The 26,636-nt window shown below is 56.0% G+C and overlaps 2 protein-coding genes across 6 annotated transcripts; both read right to left on the bottom strand.

Moving 5' to 3' along the window:
* Positions 1-1,001: 1,001 nt before the first annotated feature.
* On the bottom strand, positions 1,002-4,485 carry SMIM1 (small integral membrane protein 1 (Vel blood group)). 5 transcript variants are annotated; one of them, XM_050805552.1, is made up of 4 exons: positions 4,268-4,463; positions 3,947-4,064; positions 1,506-1,690; positions 1,002-1,187 (listed from the first exon to the last, which is right to left on the bottom strand). In XM_050805552.1, the coding sequence occupies exons 3-4, from the start codon at positions 1,613-1,615 to the stop codon at positions 1,061-1,063; spliced, it is 237 nt and encodes a 78-aa protein (XP_050661509.1). In that variant the 5' UTR covers positions 1,616-1,690; positions 3,947-4,064; positions 4,268-4,463; the 3' UTR covers positions 1,002-1,060. The 5 variants fall into 5 exon arrangements, with proteins under 5 accessions (XP_050661509.1, XP_050661580.1, XP_050661663.1 ...); XM_050805623.1 differs by having other exon boundaries at positions 4,322-4,463; XM_050805706.1 differs by lacking the exons at positions 3,947-4,064; positions 4,268-4,463 and adding an exon at positions 3,298-3,782.
* A 1,050-nt stretch (positions 4,486-5,535) lies between these two features.
* Positions 5,536-26,047, bottom strand: CCDC27 (coiled-coil domain containing 27). The gene is given in 12 exon segments (XM_050805235.1): positions 5,536-5,825; positions 7,668-7,772; positions 10,743-10,955; positions 11,576-11,653; positions 14,675-14,805; positions 15,032-15,539; positions 15,792-15,881; positions 17,075-17,224; positions 21,264-21,421; positions 22,591-22,701; positions 23,916-24,042; positions 25,349-26,047. Coding segments are annotated over 12 exon segments (2,103 nt in total). The 5' UTR covers positions 25,658-26,047; the 3' UTR covers positions 5,536-5,702.
* Between the last annotated feature and the right edge of the window lie 589 nt (positions 26,048-26,636).

Raw genomic sequence — 26,636 nt, 5'->3', positions numbered from 1 at the left:
GAGAATGGAGGTTGGGACCAGAGGCTGGGTCTGGAGGCCAGGATGGGGGTGGAGGGGAAATGGGACTGAAGTCCCTGGGACATAGCTGAGGTCCAGCCACATCCGGGTCCCCAGGCCGGCTGTGTGTCCTCGCCAGAGGGCCCAGTTGGGAGGGGTGCATTCCTACAGCCACATGGGAGGGGGCCTGCCCTGGGGAAACAAGCCGTTCCCACAGCCTTCCTGGATGTTATGCCTGGTCGGGCAACTATGGCAAAGGCTGTCGTCCACCGTTCATTCAACAGACGCTTAATGCCTCTGTACACAGGCTTTTGGCCCACAAGGAGTACTTGGAGGGGCCAGGCCCGTCCCTGGGGAAGGGAGGGTAGACCTGGGTCCTCCCTGGCAGCCACCAGCCCCAAGAGGATGCACCCAGCCCCTGCGTATGGTGGACTGCCTAGGAAGAACTGTGCCCACTTTACTAAGGAAGACACGGTACATCTGAGACAAGGGCAGGGGACACATAGCCCTTATTGGAGCCATCCTTACAAACCCAGGATTCAGAAAGGCCCAGAGAGGACAGGAGCCTGCCCAGGCCACACAGCTCTGCACACTGCTGCCATGGAGGAAAGCAGCAGGGAGGATCCCACCCCGGGGGGCTGCCAGGGAGGTGGGCTCAGTTTGTCTGCCCAAGGAACCCCTCATCCTGGCCTTGACAAGGGAAGGGGCTGAGCTCTGGGTGAGGGGAGGCTGTGGTTGGGGGCTCCAGGCTGCAGGGCCCAGCCTGGGTGTGTCCTGCAGCTCCTGCTGAGGCTGGACCCAGGCCTCCTAGCCACGTGTACCCAGCTGTTTTTCTGTAGGTCCTTTGAAGGACTGTGTGCCAGGTGTGTGGTACGCCCTCATGTGGGGCCTGTGACAGCTGTGCACCTGGTGTCTTCGTGTGCGTGGCTGCCAGCGCGTGTGCCGTTTGCTGTGTGTGCCATGGGGTCCGTGTCTATGTGGGGGTCCATATGGACAGGGGTGTCTCTCCAGGCCTGTGCTCTCACATGTGCAGCCAGCCCCCAGCATGCATGTGGGGCACCATTTATTTGCACTTGTGCACATAGTAGCCAGTGAGGTAGCCCAGGATGAAGATGATCCAGAACAGGGCCACGCCGCCCAGCACCTTCATGGCGATGCCCAGCTTGCCCGTGCACAGCTTCCGGGAGATCCTGGGGTGAGAACCAACTGGAGGTGAGCCCCAGGCCAGGGCCGCGTGAGGGGCCCCTAAGTGGACTGTGGCCATTGGTGCAGGTCAGGGGGAGGGGCCTGGCGCTCTGCTGGAGTGAAGAGGAAGCTCTCCCCACCCACAGCCAACCAGAGGGAAGGCCAAGGGCTGCGGTTTGCTGAGCCGCTGGACCGTGGGCTCCCAGCCAGGATGGGGTGGAGGGTGATGGGGCTGGCGGCAGGAGTTAGGGCAGGCGTCTCTGTGGTTGGGCAGGTTAGGCACCGGCCTACTGTGGCTGGCAGGCCGCCCCCAGGCCCCTTACCTGCGGCAGCATGAGGCCTCTTCTGTGCTGGACACAGCCCCTAGGCTGACTCCATCCCTGCTGCCGTCCTCCCACCTACTATAGTGGACGTGGCTCTCCTGGGGCTGCATGCTGTGGGGCTGCGGCAGGAGAGGTGGGGCCTTCACAGTGGTGAGATCAAGACAGGTGGCAAGGCTGTGACTTCACTGTAAAACAACCGAATGGAAGGCAGTAGTCAAGACCCCCTCTAGGCAGGGCGCGGTGGCTCACGCCTGTAATCCCAGCACTTTGGGAGGCCAAGGCGGGCGGATCACAAGGTCAGGAGATCGAGACCACGGTGAAACCCCGTCTCTACTAAAAATACAAAAAATTAGCCGGGCGCGGTGGTGGGCGCCTGTAGTCCCAGCTACTCAGGAGGCTGAGGCAGGAGAATGGCGTAAACCCAGGAGGCGGAGCTTGCAGTGAGCCGAGATCGCGCCACTGCACTCCAGCCTGGGCGACAGAGCGAGACTCCGTCTCAAAAAAAAAAAAGACCCCCTCTGGGGCTGCTGTTAGGGGAGGGGCACTAAGGGTCAGGGGCTGGCTCCCTCACCGGCTGGGAGGATGGGACCAAGCCGCTGGAATTCCATCTCAGGCCAAGCCCTACCCTCAGGCATGTGGGAGGCCAGTGTTTCCTTCCAGCACGCTCCAGGGGCCTCCCTTCCTGGGTGCTTTTATCAGAGAGCCTGCACAGCCTGCCACCCTCAAGAGACAAGGACATTGTGGCCCAACCCAGGATGCAGCCCCTGATAACTGTCCCCCTCCTTAACCCTGCCCGATAAGGCGCCTGCTGACCTCTGGGGAGGCTGGCCCAGGGAGGGTGGGATGGGGCAGGGCAGCAGGTCTGGGGCAGTGGCTACAGCTAGACCGGTCCCTGCCTGGGGAGGATGCGTGGCTGGCCTCAGGCAGTGGCAGCAGCTGTGTCCTTGGCCTGTGTGGGTTGCAGCCCCTCCCCCACCCACACCTCTGGGAGGGCTGGGGCTTGGGGGGCACGATGCACTGAGCACAGGGCCGGGGTGGATTCAAGGCCTCAGGGAGTCCCTACAGAGACAGGAGGGTCGTGGGCTGGGTGGCTGCAGGACAGGCCAGCACTCAGCTCAGTGCCTGGCAGTCCAAGTGCCCACAGAGGCCAGGAGACCACGGGGACTGAGTAGGAACTCCAAGCACTAGCACAGCTGCCCAGCCAGCCTGAGCCAGCCCAGACTCTAATCACCTCCTTTACGCTCTGGCCTCTGTTTCGACCTCCTATTTACCTAAGGGGAAGCGGGTGCAGGGGTTGGAGGGGATGCCAGAAATTGACAACCCACCCAGGCTGTGGGACTGGGGTTAGCTCTCCGGTCTGCTAGGCCCCCAGTGTCTCAGCATCTGGCCCCCAGGAGTGGGGTCCTTGGGCAGGCAGTGGCAGGCCCCTCACTTCTAGGGGCTGAGGCTTTGCTGGGCCCCCTCCAGCAAGGAAGGCTGACCTTCCTCCCAGGTCATTGGCACAGAGGTCTAAAGACACAAGAGCCACTCCCCTGCAAGAAGCCAGCTCAGAAATTCAGGCCCCAGGCAGTTCTGAGACTCCTGGGGCACTTCCGTGTCTGCCCTTCCCCAAAGCCCAAACAGGCAGAGGGAGGTGTCTCAAAGCCATAAAGTGTGCATTCGGTGGGAGCCCGGGCTCAGTGCAGCCTGGCACTCAGGCCCGGGGAGGCCCAGCCTCTACTGGAATATGGGTGCTGTTTTCCCAGAGCACGTGGAGCTGTCAGCCGCCTACCCAAGTTTCACGCCCTCTTACCTGGTGTGCAGAATTCCAGTCTGGTCCCAGCAGCAATGTGGCAGCCCGTTAACAGCCATGACCGGGGTAAGACAAGCTTAATACCACCACCCCTGCTTTCCCAAGTCACCCAGCTGTGGGCCAGGAGCCAGGGTGCAGCAGGGGATGGGGAAGCTTTTGCTTCTGTGAAAGAAGCAGCAGCCACCTCCTTCTTCTAGCCTTGATGTGATGGCTGGAGCTGCAGCAGCCACCTTGCAACCTGACATGCACGCAGCATTAGTCCCAGGAGTGCTGAGTCTCCAAGTCCACTGCAGCAGCCCATCATGGGCCTCCCGGTGGGAGGGGTTAAGCCCAGTGTATTCAACTCTGGGATCCTGGGTTCCTGTCTTGCTGACCTAGATCGCGTGGTTCCCAAGTCACCCCGGTGGACAAAGCCACCAGAGCCGGCCCTTGAGGCTGGCCTCCCTCACTTGCCCAGTAAACATCTCTCCACACTCACGTGAGAGTCACAGCTGTGGCGGCACAAACCCATCGGGGACGCCCCTCCAGGCCCTGGGAGCCTCCAGGGTCCTGGCACCTCCTGGGGGTTTGTGAGTGCAGGAAGATCCTAGGTACACAGCGGCCCCTGCATAGACCTCTTCACCACAGCGCCTCAGGGCCCCACACTTACCCGGACAATCTTGCCTGAGGGCCGGGGCCTCTGTGCCAGGTTGAGGTCAGAGCCTGGCCGCGGCCCGCACCTCCCAGAGGGGCAGGTCGTGGGCTGAGGTTCGGTAGACGCCTCGAGCCTAAAAAAATAACCGGAGAAGCAGCCTTGCTAAGGGCTGGGAAGGGAAAGTGGCTGGGGTCGGGGGTCCCCAGCGGCCACAAGGAGCCGGGCGGGCAGTTCCGGGCCTGGCCCCGCTCCGCGGATTAGGCCGGTGGGGGTCAGTCCAAGGCACGCCCCCAGCCCCCGCCAATTCTCAGCTAGCAAGGCCGCGCACAGGCCCACCTGCCCACTGTGGCCGCACCGGGAAGCTGCAGCCCGGACCCCAGCGCGCCTCACCTGCGTCCGCGCGTCTCTGGGCTCCGCAGGGGCCGGGCCTGGGCAGGGGGCGAGGGCGGGGGCGGGGCCACGCGAGGAAGGGCTAGAGCCTGCAGCCGGGAGGCACCTGGTCCGGAAGGGGGCGTGGCTAGAGTGGTGGGCGGGGCCATGCGGGGAAGGGCTGGAGCCAGCGGCAGGGAGATGTCTAGTCCAGAAGGGGCCGGGGGCGGGGCGAGAGGGGGCGGGGTCATGCGGGGAAGGGCGGGAGCCAGCAGCGGGGAGGTGCCTGGTTCAGAAGGGGTCGGGGGCGGGGCGAGAGGGGGCGGGGTCATGCGGGGAAGGGCGGGAGCCAGCAGCGGGGAGGTGCCTGGTTCGGAAGGGGTCGGGGGCGGGGCGAGAGGGGGCGGGGTCACGCGGGGAAGGGCTGGAGCCAGCAGCGCGGAGGTGCGTAGTCCAAAAGTGGCTGGGTGCTGGGCGAGTGGGGCCGGGGCCTGAGGCCGCCCAGTCCCGGGGCCTGGAGGTGCAGGGGGCCGGGCAGGGTCTGAGGGCTACACTTCCTGCCCCCAGACGGCCCGCCCTCGGGGCCTCCAGGGTCCCCGACTTCCTTCACCCCTGCTGGAGCCGCTACGACGCCACGAGCCCCCCAGCCCCGCGGGGACCCGGCTGCAGCGCCGACGAGACTACGGGAGGCTCTGGGCGCGTCTGGGTCTGAATCTTGGGTATCGAAGACTCGGCCGCGGGGACCGTCCCCCTCCGGGGCCTAAGGGGCATGGTGCCCGCACATGGCCCACGCTCGGTGCTCGCGGCGGGAAGGGAAGCGGGTGTGGGTGGGGAGCAGAGAAGGGCGATGGGGAGAGCCCCTTCCGAATGTGTTCAGGCGCCCAGAGCCTGCGAGGCTCCGGGGAAGCGTCAGGGACCACAGACACCGTTGCTGTCCGTAAAACTTTCCTTCCAGGACCAGGGGGATGGGAACAGAGCCCCCCACCCTCACCATCTTCCAATCCTCCTGCAAGAGAGTGCCCCAACCAGGAGAGGCCCCAGGGCAGGAGGTCACAGACCCCCTCTGTTCAGTAGGTGTGAGGTCTGTGCTGAGTGCTGGCTGGACACCCCGGCTCAGGCGTCTGGCAGCCTGGGGCCTCAAGGGAACCTGTTAGGAGCTAGGGGCACAGGCTGGTGTGCTGACCCCCAGTGAGTGAGCTTTGGAATGGGGAGTGTGGTAGTAGTTCAAGGTCGCAGAGGAGAATAGGCCCCCACGTGGATCCCAGAGAAGAAAAAGGTGGGACAGTGCCAACGCCGGAGTTTAATTCTAAGTCTGAGAACAGGACTCGTGGTGGGGGCGGGTGGTTCTGGAGCTGGGCCCTAGCCTCTGCTGGGCTGACCGTATTTGGGCGCCTGGCTGGGCCTACTTGGAGGTCCCCTTCTTGGTTTTGCTGGGCAGGAAGGTGTCTGACTGTTGAAGTGGGGGCACTTTGACGCCTTTCTGCTTCAGCTGATTGTAGTAGTCGCTTCTCTCTGAGATAATTCTCTACACAAGAAACACAACCGTGGAGGTGGCCTTCGCAGTTCCTCACCTTGGCCTTGAGGCTGGTCTGCCCAGTTCATGCCAGCTGCCCGGGACACCACCCTCTCGTCCTCCAGAGGGGCTTGCTGCAGCAGGGGTGTGCTGGTGAATACTTACAACCGGCTCTCCAGGGGGGAGGAAAAAGCAAAACTGCGCTCGGCTTTGTGGCATTGCCAATTTCTGTGGTGGGAATACTCCCACGGCGGCTGATTTTCAGCCACGGAAGTGAAGTCACAGAACGCGGAGCCGGGGCAGGTGCACACCACCAGCCCACAGAAGCCTGCACTAAGTCCCCTCCTCAGCCCTCTTAGAGTTGTGAGGAACCGGCTGGGCGCGGTGGCTCACGCCTGTAATCCCAGCACTTTGGGAGGCCGAGGCGGGCGGATCACAAGGTCAGGAGATCGAGACCACAGTGAAACCCCATCTCCACTAAAAATCCAAAAAATTAGCCGGGCGCGGTGGCGGGCGTCTGTAGTCCCAGCTACTCGGGAGGCTGAGGCGGGAGAATGGCGTGAACCCGGGAGGCGGAGCTTGCAGTGAGCCGAGATCGTGCCACTGCACTCCAGCCTGGGGGACAGAGCAAGACTCCGTCTCAAAAAAAAAAAAAAAAAAAAAAAAAAAAAAAAGAGTTGTGAGGAACCCCAGACTCCTAGAGACCTTTGAGGTCGTCACATCTATCCCTCAAGTCCTTTCTGTCCTGTGCATAGGGAACGTTGTCCCCACCCCTCTTCCAGTCTCCTCTCTGGGCCGTTGCTGGTTTGTGTCAGGTTATGGCAAACAAGCAAAGGTGCTCTTCCCTGGCTACTGTGCAGTGGGAATACTCCCTCCATCCTCTGTCTTCCCTCTTCTCTTCCTCTTTCCCTCCCCTTCCTCCTCCCCTCCCCCAGACAACAGTACCAAGGCCGCAGAGATCTCTGCCCACATTACAGCTCTGCCGGAAAGGCACTGTCTGGGGCCCATCTGCTCTGCAGAGAAAGGGAACCAGGCCCCAGGAACGTGGGTGCTGGAAGGTCGTGGGCACACACTGGGGTTTAAGGGCAGCCCCAGAGGGCAAAGTGTGGGTCTTGGGACCAGAAGCAGCTGCTGGCGAGAGGTGACCCCTGCGTAGCACATGGCCCCACACAGAGCCACAGCCGGTGCCAGACTCCCAGATCTCTGAGTCTCACGACACCTTGCAGGTAAGCATGCGCTGTCCGTCACAGAGGGAGGCATCTATGACTCAGAGAAGTGACTGTGTGGCCCACAGCTGGTGGGTGGTGACCCCCTCATGCCCAGTGACCCCAAGGCCTGAATTATTTCTCCTATACCCCTCTACTTCTCCGAGGCCCCTGCTTGGGGACCCCTGGTCAGGAAGGAGCCCAGGAGGCCGTAGCCAGGGTGGGAGGAGTCTGCGCCAGGCAGGGCCCTGGATCAGTGGGTGGGGATACCAGCGGAGGGGACCAAGCTGGACAAAGCGGGGGCTGGGCTCCTGCTGCGGGAGAGTCTTCATGACCCGAGCGGCTTGTTCCCTGTCCACAGTGCTCAGGATGGGTTGTGGTGGTTACTGCTAGTCTCTGATGCCCCTCCCCCTTTTTGCTGAGCGTGAGTAAGACTCCCATGCCATGCCCCCACCCACCTTAGGATGATTTGGTCCCCTCTGCCTGAGCAGAGAGAAAGGGGGGTCCTGGGGTCCGGGTGAATAGGTGACACAGCTAGGATGAGAACAGAGTCCCTTGAATCTAACCTAGGCCCCCATCCCACCCCCTACCCCCGCTGTGGCCTAGGGGGATGGGGCCCGGATGGAGGCAGCTGAGCTTAGGGGTGTACCTGCAGGGCTTCCAGGATGTCATTGTCAGATATCTCGTTGACCAAGGACTTGGTCCCGGTGATGCTAAAGGTGGCCTGGATGATCTTATTCCTTAGCCTCTCGAGCTATGAGCAAAGGGACAACATCGTCACTCATCTTTGCCCAAGAAGGCACCTGGCCAGTGGGCTGCACCCCCAGCACTTTATTTTTTATAGGCCAGGAAGGAACAGCTCACTCTCACTTTTCATGGCTTTAGAAACTGGAAACTGGGGCCGGAGGAGTCAATGTAGGCTGCCTGAGAGCTAGGAGGTGCCGGATCCAACCCCTGACCCTGCACGGCCCAGCCCCAAAGCCCAAAGGCTCTTTGACACCCCGTGGGCTTTTCTTTTCTTTTTTTTTTTTTTTTGAGACGGAGTCTCGCTGTGTCTCCCAGGCTGGAGTGCAGTGGCGTGATCTCGGCTCACTGCAAGCTCCGCCTCCCGGGTTCACGCCATTCTCCTGCCTCAGCCTCCCAAGTAGCTGAGACTACAGGCGCCGCCACCACGCCCGGCTAGTTTTTTGTATTTTTAGTAGAGACGGGGTTTCACCATGTTAGCCAGGATAGTCTCGATCTCCTGACCTCGTGATCCACCCGCCTCGGCCTCCCAAAGTGCTGGGATTACAGGTTTGAGCCACCGCGCCCGGCCACACCACGTGGGCTTTTCTAATTGGAAAGTAAAACCTACCCACACACACACACACATTTTTTTTTTTTTTTTTTTTTTTTTTGAGACGGAGTCTCGCTCTGTCGCCCAGGCTCGAGTGCAGTGGCCGGATCTCAGCTCACTGCAAGCTCTGCCTCCCAGGTTTACGCCATTCTCCTGCCTCACCCTCCCGAGTAGCTGGGATTACAGGCGCCCGCCACCGCGCCCAGCTAGTTTTTTGTTATTTTTTAGTAGAGACGGGGTTTCACCGGGTTAGCCAGGATGGTCTCGATCTCCTGACCTTGTGACCCACCCGTCTCGGCCTCCCAAAGTGCTGGGATTACAGGCTTGAGCCACCGCGCCCGGCCCACACACATGTTTTTAAACCAAGAAACCAAAATAGTACAGAAGCTGCATGTAACCCCTGGACCTTCCTCCGCTGCCCAGGGGAGCTGCAGTGAGTGGACTTCCTGGCCCTTGGCGACACTCTCACTTTAGGCATTTAACAGTGTGCTGCTGGCCCTTCCTCCTTTCCATGCTGACTAGGAGGCGTCTGTGCCACGGACAGCAGCATTGAACCTGGCCCCTGCGCACAGACCCGGAAGGCGTTCCAGTCTTTTGCTGCCGTGAAGATCCTTGTCTGCCTGTACACTGCAGCCACCTCCCCAGAGGTAGCTAATCATGCCTCCCAGGAAGCTACAGAGGAAATCTCTCCAATCTGCACCCCAGGAGCCTCAGAAAGAAACCCCTGGAGTTATGCGGCACGATCAGCACCCGTTCCTCGTCCAGAAACCGTGACGACGCAGAGGTGCCCAACGGGAGCCGGGCCCGAAGGGCTCAGCTGTGCCTCCGAGTGGAAGCACGTCCACACTGCCACTCGGACAGGTTTAAGTAACAGCAGGAATGTCATGGACCCCTGGCCTGTGTGAGGAGTGGAATCCTTTCCTTCTTTCCAGTATTTATTGAGTGCCCACTTTGTACAAACATCGTGCCAAGTGCTGGAGGTCCTGAGGCCACAAGGGACTGGGCCTTTGTTCTGGGGGTGCCTCCCCAGGGTAGAGGTTGGCAGCTACCCAGGGTGTCCAGCCTCACTTCCCCACATCCGTGGGGCTTCACCATCAGGCTTGGCGCTAGTTCCTGCTCACCCGGACTTAGCTTCAGAGTATTTTTCAACTCAGCTTTCCAGGCTCTACCAGGTCCGTGCAGGCTGACGCACAAATGGACACACCTAGACCGCCTCTGGTCTAATGCTTTCACCAGGACTACGGCTGGATCCCAAACTGTTTTATCAAGGGATACCAGGGGTGGGTGCCACAGTCTGACCCAGCCGGAAGGGGGCAGGCTCAGGCAGGAAAAAGAACACAGTTGAGTTGCAGTTGGCATTCCTGGTGGGAACATGACTTCAAAAGCCTCCATACATGACCTTGACCTTTGCTTAATTTTGGATTCTAAATCAAGGTCAGGGCCAGGCATGGTGGCTGACACCTGTATTCCTAACACTTCGGGAGGCCAAGCCAGGCAGACTGCTGGAGCCCAGGAGTTTGAGACCAGTCTGGACAACATAGTGAGACTGTCGCTACAAAAAGTTTCTAAAATTAGCTGGGTATGATGGCACAGGTCTGTGGTCCCAGCTACTCAGGAGGTTGAGGTGGGATGGTGATGGCTTGAGCCTGGGAGGCCGAGGCTGCAGTGAGCTGTTGTCACCGCACTGCACTCCGGACTGGATGATAGAGAAAGACCCTGCCTCAAAAAAGAAAAAAAAAAAGTCAGCTCTTTATTGATTTCCTTTTTGGCATGGGGCCTTCACAAGCAGGGTGCGCTCTGGCCTTGCTCACGTTTAATACGACGCCCCAGTGGGGTCCTGCAGTTAAGACTGCCTGGTCCAAATCCCAGCACCACTGCAAAGCAGGTCTGGGGTCCAGGGGGACTGTTCATCCTTTCCTGCTTGTCTGTTAAGTGAGGATCATGATAACTACTTCATAGTTTGGTTAAAGGAGCCACATGACTTTGATACCAAGAAGGTACTTAGAATGGTGCCTGGCCCAGCAAGCACACCATGACTCAGAGAGGGGTTGATAACACCATTCCTCTCAATCCAGGAGCCCTCCTCCTTTCCAGCCAGTGAGCCATCCCCTTCACAATGCAAGCCAAGACCCGCAGCCCTGCCTGCGGGGCTCCGCCCACCACTGCCATTGACGAATGCTTCTGGGGTGCTCCGTCGCACCCTCACTCCATCCTCTACCCACGCTTCTTGAGCGTCAACTCTGTGTGGGTGCTGGTGTACACAGCAGAAACAGCCCAAGCCCCCGTGTACTCAGAGCCCGGTTCTACCTCGGTGGGCAGTGGGCAGGGGCCTGGGTGCTTGGCCGCCAGCTGCTGGGACAGACCCTCAGGAGGAGGGGCTGGGCATACCCTGGACTGGGAACTTTCCAGGGCCACGCGGACCTGCTGCTCCGACTCCTGAATCATCTCCTTCTTGCTCTGCAAATCCTCCTGCAGCTGCTTCCACCTCTGCAAGTGGTTCTGGTCCAGTTCCACCTGCTCCTGCAGCTGGCTGACCTTGGTGTCCAACTCTGAGATGACGCGGTCCCGCTTGGTGAGCTTTCTCTCCAGTTTCGACACTTGCTGGGGACATCCGGGGAGGACAAAGAGGTGGGGTCATTTCATCCAACCTGAGTACGTGTGATACCCGTCCACTTTTTCCTAAAAGATGGCCGGCAGCCAGGTACAGTGGCTCACGTCTGTAATCCCAGCACTTTGGGAAGCTGAGGCGGGTGGATCACGAGGTTAAGAGATTGAGACCAGCCTGACCAACATGGTGAAACCCTGTCTCTACTAAAAATACAAAAATTAGCTGGGCGTGGTGACACATGCTGGTAGTCCCAGCTACCCGGGAGGTTGAGGCAGGAGAATTGCTTGAACCCGGGAGACGGAGGTTGCAGTGAGCTGAGATCGCACCACTGCACTCCAGCCTGGTGACAGAGCAGGACTCTGTCAAAAAAAAAAAAAAAAAAAAGACCAGCAACTCTTGCTGGGTCCCTCCAGTCCAGTCTGGGCCCAGCGATTGCGAGGAGCTTTCTGTGCGGACGTGGGGCCCAGAGACATGTCGAGTGGCATGCTACCTAAGTTAAGGGACTCTGGCTGGGCTGTGAAGATGCTCCAGCCCCGTCTTGCCCTTCACTGTGTTGGGACTTACAGCAAGAGCAGTGGCCTGACTGACCATGTAACGACACCCAGGCTGTCACCTGTCGGAGGAGCTGGTTGTCCTTCTCAATAAGCCCCATCATCTCTTGGTGTTTCTTATCTTCTCGGAGGTTGGAGAACTGGAAGGAGACAGAGGGGTTGGCATGGGGGTCTCCCAGGTTGAAATAACAGACTGAACACTGGCATCTAACTTTTTCCCTTCCCCAAAGCTCACTAAAATAATAGCAGCGGGATTTCTATTGAAGGCAGGGAGAAGAGGAGAAGACTAAAAATATTTTGGAGAGTTTGAAGATGGCTGAGTGGTATCTGACATCCCAGATCCAAAAAAGCCAAGTAGCCGGCAGTAGGGAAAGCAGAAAACAAGCCCAGTTCACACTTGAGTTCCTTAAAGTCTCAGACATTGTCGGTCCGGGTTCTTCTAAACATGGAGACTAAAATGAGGATGACTGGTGGAATGTTATGTCAGAAATGAAGAGCCCTAGGCTCACACCTGTAATCCCAGCACTTTAGAAGGCTGAGGTGGGTGGATCACTTGAGCTCAAGAATTTGAGAGAAGCATGGGCAACACAGATCCTGTCTCTACAGAAAATAAAAACATTGGTTGGGCGTGGTGGCGTGCGCCTGTGGTCCCAGCTCCTCAGGAGGCTGAGATGAGAGGATCATCTGACCCTGGAGAGGCTGAGGCTGCATTGAGCTGTGATCACACTACTGAACTCCAGCCTGGATGACAGAGTGAGAACCCATCTCAGAAAAATAAAAATAATAAAGAAAACAAAAGAAACTCTCCATTAAAATGCCAAAGCAAAGCGCACTGCTCTGCCCAGGGAGCACGGAGTGGTCACCTGTGTGCTCAGAGTCCAGTCAGCTCGAACATTGGAGCAAAGCTCTCAGATGAATGAGAGACCAAAAGCCAACTTCAAAAGGGAACTTGTAACCAGGCGTGGTGGCTCACAGCTGTAGTCCCAGCACTTTGGAAGGCTGAGGTGGGTGGATCATGAGGTCAGGAGATAGAGACCATCTTGGCTAATGTGGTGAAATCCTGTCTCTACCAAAAATACAAAAAATTAGCTGGGCGTGGTGGTGGATACCTGTAGTCCCAGCTACTCGGGAGGCTGAGGCAGGAGAATGGCATGAACCCGGGAGGCGGAGCTTGCAGTGAGCCAAGATCGCACCACTGCGCTCCAGCCTGGGCGACAGAGCAAGACTCTGTCTCCAAAAAAAATAAAAATAAAAATAAAATAAAATAAAAGGGAACTTGTAGGAAATAGGAGTGGTGCAACAAGTTAGAAAACTAACACTATGATGAACACTGTCATCGAGGGAAGAGAAGATACTGCAATTGTGAAACCAAACACGAGTGCACTTCAAAAAACGAGAAAGGGAACATTCAGAGAACATCAGAGTAAAATATTATAACAAAATGAAAACTCAAGAGCCGTTGATAAAGTTAAGGAAATCTTCAGAAAGTATCTGTAAAACACAAGGAGACAAAAAGGAGGAGCTAACAGATAAAACAAGAGCAGGACAGGAGGTCCAATCGCTAAAAAATTGAGAGGACACGAAAAAAACAATAAAACCAAAGAAAATTCCAGAACTAAAGGACATGAGTTTCCAGATGGCCCCTGAGTGCCCGGTACAACAGATGAAAATACGCCCTCAATAAAGCATAACTCTGGGAGGTTTCAGATCACCTGCGACAAATATAGATCTCACAACTCTCCAGAGAGGAACAACCATCCCACAAAGAACCGTGAACGTCTTTGGACTTCTCATCAGCAAACCTGAAAACTGTAAGACAACAGAGGAATGCCTCTGTGATGCTGAAGGAAAATGGTTTTCAGACGGGAATGCTATATCCAACCCAGATGTTGCAAGGGTGTACAGTAAGGACATTTGCCAACATATCATGTCCCCAAAACTTTACCCCCTTTCATCCTTTTTTTTTTTTTTTTTGATGGAGTTTTGCTCTTGTCGCCCAGACTGGAGTGCAATGGTGCAATCTTGGCTCACTGCAACCTCCTTCTCCTGGGTTCAAGTGATTCTCCTGCCTTGGCCTCCTGAGTAGCTGGGATTACAGGCACCCACCACCACACCCGGTTAACTTTTGTATTTTTAGTAGAGCCGGGGTTTCACCATGTTGGCCAGGCTGGTCTTGAACTCCTGACCTGAGGTGATCCACCTGCCTCAGCCTCCCAAAGTGCTCAGATTACAGGTGTGAGCCATCGCGCCTGGCCTCAGTCATCCTTTTTGATAAAACTACTGGAGGATGTGCTCCACCAGAAATAAGTGAACTGGGCAAGAAAGCAAAAGATATGGGATGCAGCCGTTTTCAAGTTGTGGTTTATGAATCTTAGTACTGTTCTGTAAAACTTATTTGAGTGTGTGTGTGTGAGACAAATAACTGTCCCAATGATGTCAGTGCAACATGATTGTGAGAGAATGATATGGGGAGCAGGGTGGATGGAAAGGCTGCCCTTGTGTGTGCTGGGGGGTGACAGGGGAGGAAAAAAGGAAGCATTAAATAATGTTAAGATGGAGAAAAATCTAGAACGGGCATTATGAGCATGCTATTTAGAGATATGGAGATAGATTCATAAAGAATGTGCTGGAAGAATTTAAAATGATGCCTTAGGAGAGGGCAGATGAGAGGGAAGAGGTTAGAGGCTCCTGGTTTTCATGACAGGCCTCGTGGAACTATTTGATCCTTCAAGCGATGTGCATCAATAACTTTGATAAGAATAAAAACTTAAAACACTTAACAAAAACGACAAGAGTGGGCTCAGTGGAGTAGCAGTCTCTCTAAGCACAGAGAGCACCTTCTCACCCCCAGGACTCAGGGGCCAGGAGATGCTTGAGGAGAGGCCAAGAGCACAGTGGCTCATGAGACAGGGACACATGCTTCCAGCCCAGGAGCAGGGCAGAGCTGTGGCTGGACACATGGGCTCCAGCCTCCCACACACCTGGGGGAATCCTGGCGGGGCCGCTCTCAGCCACACAACCCTGGGCCAGCTGCCTGGACGCCCCAGGCTCAAAGTCTCCATCAGTAGATGGGACGGGTGGCGCCTGCCCCGAGCTGCTGGGGGTTAATGAAGTCTGGCCCGTGCTCACGGAGCGGAGGCCGGTACTAAGCGCACGGCCACCTTGTCGGTCATGGCTTGTAGCTGCTGCTTCCGCTCTCGAAGCTCCTTCTGCAGCGTCTCATTTTCCCTATTGATCTGCCGCAGTTGGGATTCTTGGAAATCCAGTTGTTGTTGTAAAGACGCAATCACTCCTGGGCGCAGAGGCAGAGGCGGTGAACAAGAGCAAGCAGGGGCAATGAGGGACCGGAGAGGGCCGGGCCACCGCGCCAGCTGGGAGGGCTCTGCAAGCCTGGGTGAGGCTGCTGACACCTGCCCCTGCTCCAGCTCACTGACCAGAGCAGGCAGCGTCTGGGCGTCCCAGCTCCTGGGCCAGGACCCTCTGAGTGGCCAAAGCCCAGTCCTCTGCCAAGGCCCTACCTGTTGCAAGGGAGTATCTGGTCCTGGTGGCCTCCAGGTTGAACTGGAAGTCCAGGATGACCTGCTCGTACTCCTCCAGCTGGGCCAGCAGCTCCTCCTCAAACGACTCGGCCAGGGAGGAAGCACTTCTCCTGGGGATCTCCTCTTCCTCTGGCAGCTCCCTTTCCTCGGAGTCCTCATCCCTGTCCTCTTCCTCCTCTTCCTCCTCCTTGCATCCCTCCTCATGTACAGCCCCCATCTGGCTCACACCTCCCCTGGCACCTGTGTCCTCCACCCCCTTGGGCTCCCCTTCCAGGCCCTCGTCCTCCTCGCCACCTCCCAGGTCCAGCTCCTTGCCCCTCTCCGGTGCTGCAGACTCCTCCTGCATCTGCGAGATGGGTAGGGCAGGGGCTGGGCAGGGCTGCGGGGCACCCCCAGGGTGGGGAACTCTAATGCTCACGGCGGGGGCACCGGGGAGGACACCTCCTTCCAGGCTGCTGCAGGATCCAGGGAGCGGGGGAGCATCCGCCTGGCAAGGTCACCAACAATGGCCCAGGCACTGCGGCCTCAGTCATGGGTCCTCCCTCTGTCAGGAGACTGCACCTGACCTGTGACTTCAAGGGGTTAACAACCCACCCACCTCACCTGCTCCCCTGGAGTGGGGGCACCCCAGGTCAGGGCTGCAGTGGGGACACGGGGCCTGGGCCTCTTAGCTAAGCAGCCTGGGTGGCTTCTGGGCCGGGGTCCCCCACTGCGTGCCCACTCTCCAGGCAGCCCGCACCTGCTGCCAGTGCTGCAGCTCCTCATCTCTGGAGAAGGCCTTCAGGAGGCTCAGCCTGCCCAGCTTCAGCGAAGCATCTGAGAGCCGCTCCTGCAAGATGCCCCGGGGACCCTCAGCTTTCCATCCCTCCTGCAGCACCCCAGGAACGGACCACTGCCTGTCCTGGAAGGGACAGTGGCCTTTTGTGTCTGGGGAGGGGACCTGCATCCTCCTGCCAAGGGGCTGGGGGATGTGGGTGCTGTGGCAATGGAGGGCACAGGAACCTGTGGATGGGCAACCCTGGGGGGCAGAGGGGCTCTAGGCAGCCCCAGAGCAGCCCCCAGCAAGTGGCCTTGCAGTAAAAGACAAGGCCTTGGAAGTCAGGGAGCCAGCCTTAGACACGCCCACGGTGCATGTCGTTGCCTGGGTGCCCCACCCTCAGACACCCACCAGTAGCCTGGGGAGGACAGAGAGTGGAAGCCCCTGGCTGACCACCTTTCCCTGCCCCTGCCCTGTGTGTCTAGGCAGCCTTCCCTTGAGGCATTTAGGGCATCTGGCATGGTCAGAGGCCTTCCCCCTGGTCCCTGCTTCATCTCTGGCCCCCAGCATAAACTCAGGCTGTCTCCTCAGGTATGAAAGAAATCAGGTCTTAGGAAGATCAGGTGGCCACCGCTGGGCACAACACAGACCTGCCACATCCAGTCGTCTGCCCAGACCTAGAGGTGGGATAGCATCCGCACCCCCACCCCACCCCCACCCCCACCCCATCCCCAACCTCACAGCGGGGCTCACAGCCAGAGAGTAGGGAGAGGGGATTCCCGGCCAGGGCAGGGTGGTCCAAGCTACCACTGCCCATGATGCACACGGCCAGGCCCGGGGAATCCGCCTGCAGGGTGGCCTCCATGACCCAGGATTTCAGAGGTTAGCTCAGCCCTCATTTTATAGATAAAGACCCTGAGCCCACACAGCGCCATGCCTTGCCCCAGGCAGAAAGCAAGTCAGAAACCAGGTGCAGGTGCCTAGACATCGGCTCACAGCTCTCATTTGTCATTTTGCACCTACGTTCGCCTCTCCCCTGCCTGTTGCATTGGCTCATGGCTCTCATTTGTCATTTCATGCCTCTGTTCGCTTCTCCCCTGCCTGTTGATCAGAACCCTGAGAACTGGTCCGCGTTCCAGCAAGGACCTGGTAGGATCCAGGGGGCCTGGGGGTTTGCCAGGGGTCTGTGTGTCACCAGCAGTTTTGGATGCTTTGGAAACGACTGTCTTAGAGCTCTGCACTGTGCCCCGCTGGGGCTGGCTCACCCTCCTGCCTGGGGACATGGACGCCTCTTGGCCTTTGCCTTTGAGGAGGCATTTCAGCTGCGTCTTCAGGGCCTCCCTCTCCTCCTGGAGCAGCAGGATCTCCTCGTCTTTCTTCTGAACCTGTATCTCCAGCTCGGACAGGCAGTGATCCTGGGCAGAAAACCAGGGGCAGTCCCCATGGGCCATGCAGCCACACACTCTTCCCCCAACCTGCCTCCAGCCCACCCAGGAGGAGCACATCTGCTGTCCTGGGACCCCAAAACCCCACGGTCCCAGGGATTTCAAGATGTGTACTGCAGTAAAGAGCTAGCACTACACATCTGGAGACCAAGATGTGCCAGCTCTTTACTGCAGCCATGCCTGGCACCTCCAGCGCCTCTGCACCCATCCTAAGAGCAGATCCTAAATCCTCCTCCGAGGAGTTGCAAGGTAGCTTCCCTTTCGGACCTGGCCCGTGGTCTGTCCTTGCACCCCACTATACCACAGGATGCCAGTCTTCTTTGCAGTCCCCACACTTAACTGGCAATACCCTCCAAGCTTCCCTAGGGGCTTGTTGGGGAGCTCCTCAAACTTTTGTTCTCAGAATCTCAACTCCCTCAATTCTTCAAACTTAAAGACAAAAATAAAGATGTTTTCAGGCAAACAGAAATTGAAAGAATCTGTCACCAGCAGATCTGAACTTAGAGAAATACTAAAGGGAGTTCTTCAGGGGGAAGGAAAATGATCCCAACAGAATATTCTGGAAGGAAAGATAACTAGAAGGTCCCCTAAATGTTTGGAAAGTAAGTGATAGGCTTCTGTGTCGCCAATGGGTCAAAAAAGAAATTACAAAGAAAGCTAGAAACATTTTAAACTAATGAAAATGAACATCTGGACACATCAAAGCTCGTGGGACACAGTTAAAGTTGTGATTAACAACAAATTTACAGCCTTAAAATGCATATAGCGGGAGGGCAATGGAAAATCAATGATCCAAGTATCTATCTCAAGAATTCAGAAAAAGAACTAAAAATTAATCCTATAGAAAGTAGAAGGAATAAAGTTAGGTGCGAAAATTTATGATATAGGAAGGGAGAGAGGAGCAAGGGGGAGAGAGAGGAGAGAAGGATAAAGCAAACGTGGCCACATTTAACATCCGGGGAATGGAAAGGTACATGGGAATCTTTCTAGTGTGAATTCTTACCCCTTTATGCCTGCAATACAAAGTTAAAGGGAAAAAATGTGCAGAAATCACATTTTATCACCCTGGTCATGGTCACCTAAGACACTCTCACGTCTCAAAATAGTTCAAGGACTGCTGGAAAGGAGATCTGATTTCCTGTTGGAGCTGCCGAGTTTACACGATGCCAGCTGCAAACTTGTTGTGGCAGGTGGCTCTCTTGCCACCAAATGAGAAGAGTTCATCTGTGACAGCCCAGATGAAGGCAGAGATTAGATAAAGGAAAGCCTGACGAGCCCCTTGGAGCTCCTGGAGGCAGCCAAGCCTGCAGCCCTTCCCTTGGATGGTTCATGCACATGACCTGGTAAATCCCCTCCCTGCTGCCTGCATGAATAACAACAGCGTATCTGCCTGACTTTTGTCTAATGGTACACTCAGGCCATTTCTCAGAAATGAAATTGCTTGATTAAAAGGTAGGAACACTTTTAAAGCAGTGAAATCTCTAATAATGTACAGGTAGAGTAGGAGGAGTAAACAAAATGAATATCATGGACCCACAGGAGCAGGAGCTGGGACTGTCAAGCCCCCTTGTGTCTCCATGCAATTATATGACCCCAGGTCTCTGTGCCCTGCACCAACTCGACAACATTTTGTGACTCATGCCCATAATTTTCATCAAAACTTTACCAGCTTCAAAAGACTGCAGAGAAAGGAAACAGACACTAGAGAAAAATCAACAAAATCTAAAGCTGATTCTAAGAGAAGGTTATTAACACTGATAAAACTCCAGCGAGAGCAATGGGGAAAAAGAGAAAGGAGGCACAAGGCAGCCACGTTGGAAGTGAGACAGAGGCTGTCCTTACCCTGCCCACGCTGCCGCATAAAAGATAGTAATTATCCTTGTACCATGTACAGCCTTAGGCTGATACGTTAAAAAACTTATATGAAATAGATGCATTCCTAGAAAAACACAGAACACAAAACTGAAATGAGGAAAAAGAAAATCTGGATATATTTTAAAGGAATTGAATTTGTGATTTCTTTTTTTTTTTTTTTTTTTTTTTTTTGAGACGGAGTCTCACACTGTCACCCAGGCTGGAGTGCAGTGGCTTGATCTCAGCTCACTGAAACCTCCTTTCCCTGGGTTCACGCGATTCTCCTGCCTCAGCCTCCCAAGTAGCTGGGATTACTGGCACCCGCCACCATGCCCAGCTAATTTTTTTTTTTTTTTTTTTTGTATTTTTAGTAGAGATGGGGTTTCACTATGTTGGCCAGGCTGGTCTTGAACTCCTGACCTCATGATCCGCCCACCTCAGCCTCCCAAAGTGCTGGGATTACAAGGGTGAGCCACTGTGCCTGGCCTAATTTGTGAGTTTTAAAAGTTTTCCTGCAGGGGCCCAGTGCAGTGGCTCACACCTGCTATCCCAGCACTTTGGGAGTCCAAGGCAAGAGGATCACTTGAGCTTAGGAGTTCGAGGCAAACCCGAGCAACATGGAGAGACCTCGTCTCTACAAAAAAAAGAAAAAAGTTAATGGGCATGGTGGCGTGTGCCTGTGGTCCCTGCTATTCGAGAGGCTGAGGTGGGAAGATTGCTTGAACCCTAGGAGGTCAAGGCTGCAGTAAGCTGGGATCACTCCACTGCACTCCAACCTGGGTGACAAAGTGAGACCTTGTATCATAATAAATTAAATAAATAAATTAAAAACTAAAAGTGCCCCTTTAGATGGAGCCTGCAGTGAGCTCTGATCGTGCCATTGCACTGCAGCCTGGGCAACGGAATGAGACCCTTTCTCTAAATAAATAAAGGCCAGGCGCAGCGGCTCACCCTGTCATCCCAGCACTGTAGGAGGCCGAGGCGGGCAGATCACGAGGTCAAGAGATTGAGACCATCCTGGCCGACATGCTGAAACCCTGTCTCTACTAGAAATACAAAAATTAGCTGGGTGTAGTGGCGCGTGCCTGTAATCCCAGCTACTTGGGAGGCTGAGGCAGGAGAACTGCTTGAACCCGGGAGGCAGAGGTAGCAGTGAGCTGAGATGGCGCCCCTGCACTCCAGCCTGGTGACAGAGCGAGACTTCGTCTCAAAAATAAATAAATTAATAAAATAAGAGTGCTCCTGTGAGGAGTCTCCAGACACAGACTCCTTCAATGGCGAATTCTTCAGAATTTAAGGAAGAAACGGCATCAATCTTATACAAACTCTTACAGATAATAGAAAAAGAAACAAGGTGCCGGGTGCAGTGGTGCTCCCAGCACTTTGGGGGGCCAAGACGGGTGGATCACTTTAGCTCAGGAGTTCCAGACCTGCCTGGGCAACATGGGGAAACCCCATTTCTACAAAATACAAAAGTAGCCAGGTGTGGTGGTGCACACCTGTAGTCCCAGCTACTTGGGAGGCTGAAGTGGGAGGACTGCTTGGGCTCAGGGAGGTCAAGGCTGCAGTGAGCCGGGATCACACCACCACACTCCAGCCTGGGTGACAGAGTGAGACCCTGTCTCAAATAATAATAAAGAAAAGAAATAAAAAGAAAAAAAGTAACTGTTTTCCAGCCTTTTCTTTCATTTTAATGAAGCCAGAATAACTTTGATACTAAGATTTGATGAGGGAATTACAAGACAGTGAAAATATAGGTCAGTCTTTCTTATAAATATAGATTTAAAAAATGACACTACAATGAATCAACTTGTACAGAAATCAAGCTGGTTATTCCTGTTATGATTTTTATTTAGAATACATTCTCTGAAGTAGAGTCTGTGGGTGCAAAGATGTGTGAATGGCTGGAGGTCATGTGTGCCAGTGAGTCTGAGTTCCATGCCGGCGTAACTGCCACCCACTGGGGTGAGGATGGAGAGGAGTGAGGAGCTTTGTCAAAGCGGGGGGTCTGGAGGTCATTTTAGGCCATGGGGACCTGCTTGATGCAGCTAACCAGATACTAGAACCAGAGCCTGTCAGGGGGCAGGGCTGTCCTCCCAGCCGGAAGCAGAGCGAGGGAGTAGAGAACTGGGATTTGCACCCTCTCCGCCAGTACCTTCTCATGGATGACTGCGAGGTACCAGGGCATCCTCCTTCTCGAGCAGCTCTGGGATGCGACTGAGCTGCTGGTGACCGGACTCAAAGTCTGGGATTTGCTCTTCTTCCTCAAGTAATCGAACTCGCAGGCGCTCTTACTGAAGGGAAGGAGGCGCCCTGTGGCGACAGCAGGGGCCGAATGAGAAGCCAGACCCTTCCCTGCCGAGCTCCTCTGGTGTCCTGGACAACAATGTCCACCCTTCTGAGACTTCCCTCGGAAACCCCTGTCTGCCCAGATCGACTCCGATCTGTCTCCTAGCTCTTGTCACCTCACTTTGGACACAGTGTGATGCTGCTGTGAACACGATGGGGCGCCCACACCCAGCCTAGTGCGTCTGCTGAGGGAGTGAAGGAAGGTGTGGAAGCTCCGGCCAAGACACCCAGGACAGAGGAGCCAGAGCTGGGAGTCGGGACAAGGGGGTCATCCTGATGCTGTCCCTGCACACCTGGTTGCTTGTCGCCTCCTGGGGCCTTAGTTTCTGCCTTTTTTTTTTTTTTTTTTTTCCTGAGATGGAGTCTCACTCTATCTCCCAAGCTGGAGTGCAGTGGCACGATTTCAACTCACTGTAACCTCTGCCTAACAAATTCAAGCAATTCTCTGCCTCAGCCTCCCGAGTAGCTGGGATTACAGGTGCCCGCCACCATACCCGGCTAATTTTTTTTTTTTTTTGTATTTTTAGTAGAGACGGGGTTTCACCAGCTTGGCCAGGCAGGTCTTGAACTCCTGACCTCGTGATCCACCCACCTCGACCTCCCAAAGTGTTGGGATTACAGGCGTGAGCCACTGCGCCCAGCCCAGTTTCTCCATCTTTAAACTGAGGGGAGGGAGGGGATTCTCCACCTTCCTGAGCCTGAGGGCAGCTGGTCACTGCAGACTCTAGGTTTCCTCCAATTAAGGCAAGAAAGGAAACACGGTGCTGTGAATTTCCTCTTGGTAAATGGAAACAGGCACTCCTGTCTGCGGGAACAGTGTCCTGAGGGGTCTCTACCCACAGTGAGGGATGCACCCATCAGCCTCTGGGTAAGGGCGGAGGGGACAAAACTTTCAACTACGATTTTTCCTAAAGACAAGGGGCCATGATCCTGGGGGGACTGCAGCCTAAGCTGTCAGGCAAGGCAGGGCTAGTTCTGCATAAGGGAGCCCGGGGGCCTTTCTGTGTGACTCCTCAGGAGGCAGGCAGTCCTGGAAGGGAATTCCACATGGCATAAGCAGCGACCCTGCAAGAAGCAGGCCTCGAGCTCAGGGGCCCAGCAGGTGCAGGCAGAGGCCCTAGGGGCTCCCTCACCATCCAGGTTCATGTCCGAACCCTGCCTGGCCAAGAGCAGGTCCCGGGTGCCCCTCCAGGTCTCCGAGCTGTTGTCAATCTCCCAGGACAAATCGGTCTCAGTGGGTGAACCTGCAGAGTGTTAAAGATGCCATCTGGTGACTGCTGTGGTCTCATCTCCCCAAGAACTCCAGGGCAGACTCTTATTTATCCTTAAGCACCAGGTAGGGGCACAGGCAGCTGTTTTTAATGGATGCATGGAACTGAGCAAGGGGCTGGACCAAAGGGTGGGCTTCATCCTCCTGCCTGCCCTGGTGTCTCTGCCTCAACAGACCCGAGTGTGGCTGAATTTCTCTAGCTGATGCCCCCTGTCCCCTGGAGGGCAGACCCCACTTTCCTTCGGTAAAAACGTGCCCTCCTAAAAGTCGAACAGAAGCTCCCCGACCTCCAGACCAGCCCATCCAAGGCAGACCCTGTTTCCCCTAAACCATCACAAAGCGCCCCAATGGCAACTGCCTATGCAGTATGTAGACGCAGACCCCACGCCCAGGACACCATGCGGCCCCTCAGCCTCCTCAGAGACCTGCCCACAACAATCCCTGGTCCTGGAGCCCTGGCCGCCGTGGAGACCCTCTTGCTGAGGCGGAGGGGGGCCTGAAGCCTAGAAAGGTGGCAGCCCTGCTTCTGCCTGATGCCAGCTGAGATTCGTGGACAGCACAGGACCCCCTCCCCACAACCCCCACCTTGGCCTGGCTACTGGTCACAGGAATTAAGCTCAAGCTCGCCATCCCTAAGAATGGTGTCTTGTGTGGGGACATGGAACCAGTCCAGGTCCAGGAGCAGATGCTGGGATAAAGCCCTGGCTCTGGGCAGTGTCCCCCAGGTGACCACGGAGCTCGGCAGCTGCCTGCTCTGAGCCTCCTGTTCTCATCAGAGCAGTGAGGGGTTGGACCGGACAGCTGCTGGGGCTCCCCAGGGGCACTGTCTCTAACGAGCTATCTGGCTTTATGGGATTCTTTCCTGAAGCTTCCAGAATCTTCAACCATCTCCACTCCCCTAGCCCCTGACCCTACTGAATTTTTAGTGGGTGAGACAATAGAAAAGCAAGAAGTCTGGGGAGACAAATTATAATCACAGTGGCCAGGAGAAGCGGGCCTCCCTCCACCTGCAGCCTCACTGCTGCCCTGGCTCCCTGAGCACAGGGCGGATTTCCAAAGCAGCAGCTGGGGCCACCGTGGAGGCCAACTCTGGTGGCTGCTCGCAGACTGAAGGGTGCAGCAAGTCCTCCCCCGGCCCCTCGACTCTGACAGGCAGTTTCACAGGCGGCCCTGGTGGGGGGCTCTTACCACAGTAGGACATGGATGTGGCCCTGGTGCTGAACTGGGGACAGTGAGGACGCCTGGGGAAGACCCTTCGAAGTTCCTCCATTTTGGACATGAAGCTGGTGAGGCTGGTGGCATCCTTGGGTTCACTCTGGCAGAGCGGGGAAAATAAGACAGGTGCAGAAGGCCCCTGACTCTAGGCCAGCCCGTCCAAGGGCAGACCCTGCTTCCCTAAACCATCACAAATCACCCCAGTGGCAGGTGCCTATGAGCAGTATGTGGACACAGATCCCATGCCCAGGACACCGTGCCGCCCCTCAGGCCTCCCCAGAGACCTGCCCACGACAACTCCCTGGTGCTGGAGCTCTGGCTGCCCACTGAGAGCCTCTTGGGGACCCTGAGGCCTAGATAGATGGGGGCTCTGCTTCTGCCTGACTGCCGGCTGAGATTCACGGACAGGCTCCCCCACACCCACACATGCTGCTGGTCACGGGCACTAAGCTACTCTCCCACTGCATGTGTGCAGGCTGCAGTGGTGTGTCCCCTCCGTCCCCTCTCCAGCACACTGGATACTCAGCAAGAGCCACGCAGACCCACTTTAGAGACCATAACCTGGCCGGGTGCGGTGGCTCATGCCTGGAATCCCAGCACTTTGGGAGGCCAAGGCGGGCGGATCACCTGAGGTTGGGAGTTCAAGACCAGCCTGACCAATATGGAGAAACCCCGTCTCTATCAAAAATACAAAAAAAAAAAAAAAAAAAAAAAGTTAGCTGGGTGTCGTGGCACGTGCTTGTAATTCCAGCTACTTGAGAGGCTGAGGCTGGAGAATCACTTGAACCCGGGAGGCGGAGGTTGTGGTGAGCTGAGATCGCACCACTGCACTCCAGCCTGGGCGACAAGATTGAAACTCCATCTCAAAAAAAAAAAAAAAAAAAGAAAAAAGAAAAAAAGAAACCACAGTCCACTAGGTCCAGGCAATGCATTCACCCAGGAAGCTGCCAGGAGCCGGGGTGACCATCTCGGGCTCCCCTAATACACGGTGGCACAGTGTACCTGTCCGGCTGAGGTCCCCTTCCACATTTTCTCCCCTTCACTCTCCTTTTCAAGATGCACGTTGGGAGTCTTGGGGCAAACTGTGCATCTTCTCCCCTTGGCCAACCAGAGACACCGGGAGCCAAGGTCTGCAAGAGGGGAAGACTGGCCCAAAGCAGCTAACCCAGAAGAAGCCAGTGGCACGTGGGGACTAAGGCACCAGGCCCTTCAGAAACGGAGAGGACCTCAGGGCTCTTTCTACCACTAGCGCTCAATTCGTTGCCTGCCTGGAATCCCCCTTTGGTAACCCATCACCAGAAGGCCTGTGGAATGCTTTGTGGGCTGACGGCTCCATGGGTCCTTGGGGAGGAGGAGAAGCAGGTCACCTCAAGGCCCGTGGCAGCCCTCCTCCCAGGACCCCATACCGTCTTCCTGTAGTAGCGGCTGATGGTCTGGACTGACTTGCTGAGCGTGCGTGGCTTTTGGCGCAGTTTCCATTCTGGGCACTGGGCGTCCCGGCTGGCCACGCTCTGGAGGAGCGCCAGGCCCCTGGCCATCGAGCTGGACATCAAACTGTGCCTCTCAGATGGGCTGGCCTCCTTAGGTAACATGAGGCAAAGACCAAGTGAGCTTTGCTGCCTGAATGTGGACCTGAATGAGGACAAGCCCAGCTATTCCCGTGGATCTCTCTTCAGCCTGGCTTGGGGTATTGAGGGGAAAATGGCCTCGAACATGAACCTGCTAGCTGGTCCAGTGGGAGGAGATCAGCTTCCAGAGCTCCAGGTCCTGTAGGCTCCTGGGAGCAGTGGTGGCATCACAGATGTCTCCATAGAAACCGTTATGCAGCAAAAGGGCCCCACGGCTGGATGTGCTGGAGGCCAGTGCTGTGACATCAGGTTTTTGAGAAGAGCAAAGCTCAGTACTGAAGGTTGGCTTCTGGGCTGGGTGCGGTGGCTCACTCCTGTAATCCCAGCACTTTGGGAGGCCCAGGTGGGAGGAATGCTTGAACCCAGGAGTTATTTATTTATTTTAATTAGCCAGGCATGGTGGCACGCACCTGTAGTCCCAGCTCCTCAGGAGGCTGAGGTGAGAGGATCACCTGAGCCTGGGGAGGTCGCGGTTGCAGTGAGCTGTGTTCGCGTCACTGCACTCCAGCCTGGGCTACAGGGTGAGACCCTATCTCAAAAAAAAAAAAAAAAGTAAAGAAAAGAAAAAAAGAAAAGTCAGCTCCCAAGGACACAGGAGTCCAGCTCAAATCTGTCTCCACGTGCTGGCTTGAAGACAGTAATTGTACTAGAAAAGGTTTAGGGGGTGGGTTCTGGGATTAGAACCATTTGGCGAAGAAATTCCTGGAAGAGAGAGAGAGAAGTCTGGCTCCCTGGGAATGACTTTCCAGGCTTCAAATGCCGACCTCAGGACATCTTTTAGGGAGAGAAAGACAAAACCCCCACTTCCAGAAGCCTTGATTGGGGTCTGAGTGGGAAGAAAGCCTTCTCTGCTTGCTGACTGAAGGAAATTTGAAGGGAACCTGCCCCTCCACACCTGTGGGTATTTCTCGTCAGGTGAAGATGAGAGACTGAGAAAAGAAATAAGACACAGAGACAAAGTATAGAAAGAACAGTGAGCCCAGGGGACTGGCACACTCAGCATGCGAGGACCTGCACTGGCGCCGGTCTCTGAGTTCCGTCAGTATTTATGGATCACTGTTTTTAC

This window comes from Macaca thibetana, chromosome 1 (assembly GCF_024542745.1).
Source record: "Macaca thibetana thibetana isolate TM-01 chromosome 1, ASM2454274v1, whole genome shotgun sequence".
Taxonomy (NCBI): Eukaryota; Metazoa; Chordata; class Mammalia; order Primates; family Cercopithecidae; genus Macaca; species Macaca thibetana.
Note: the sequence above shows the minus strand (reverse complement) of the source record. Positions and strands in the feature narration are given on the sequence as shown.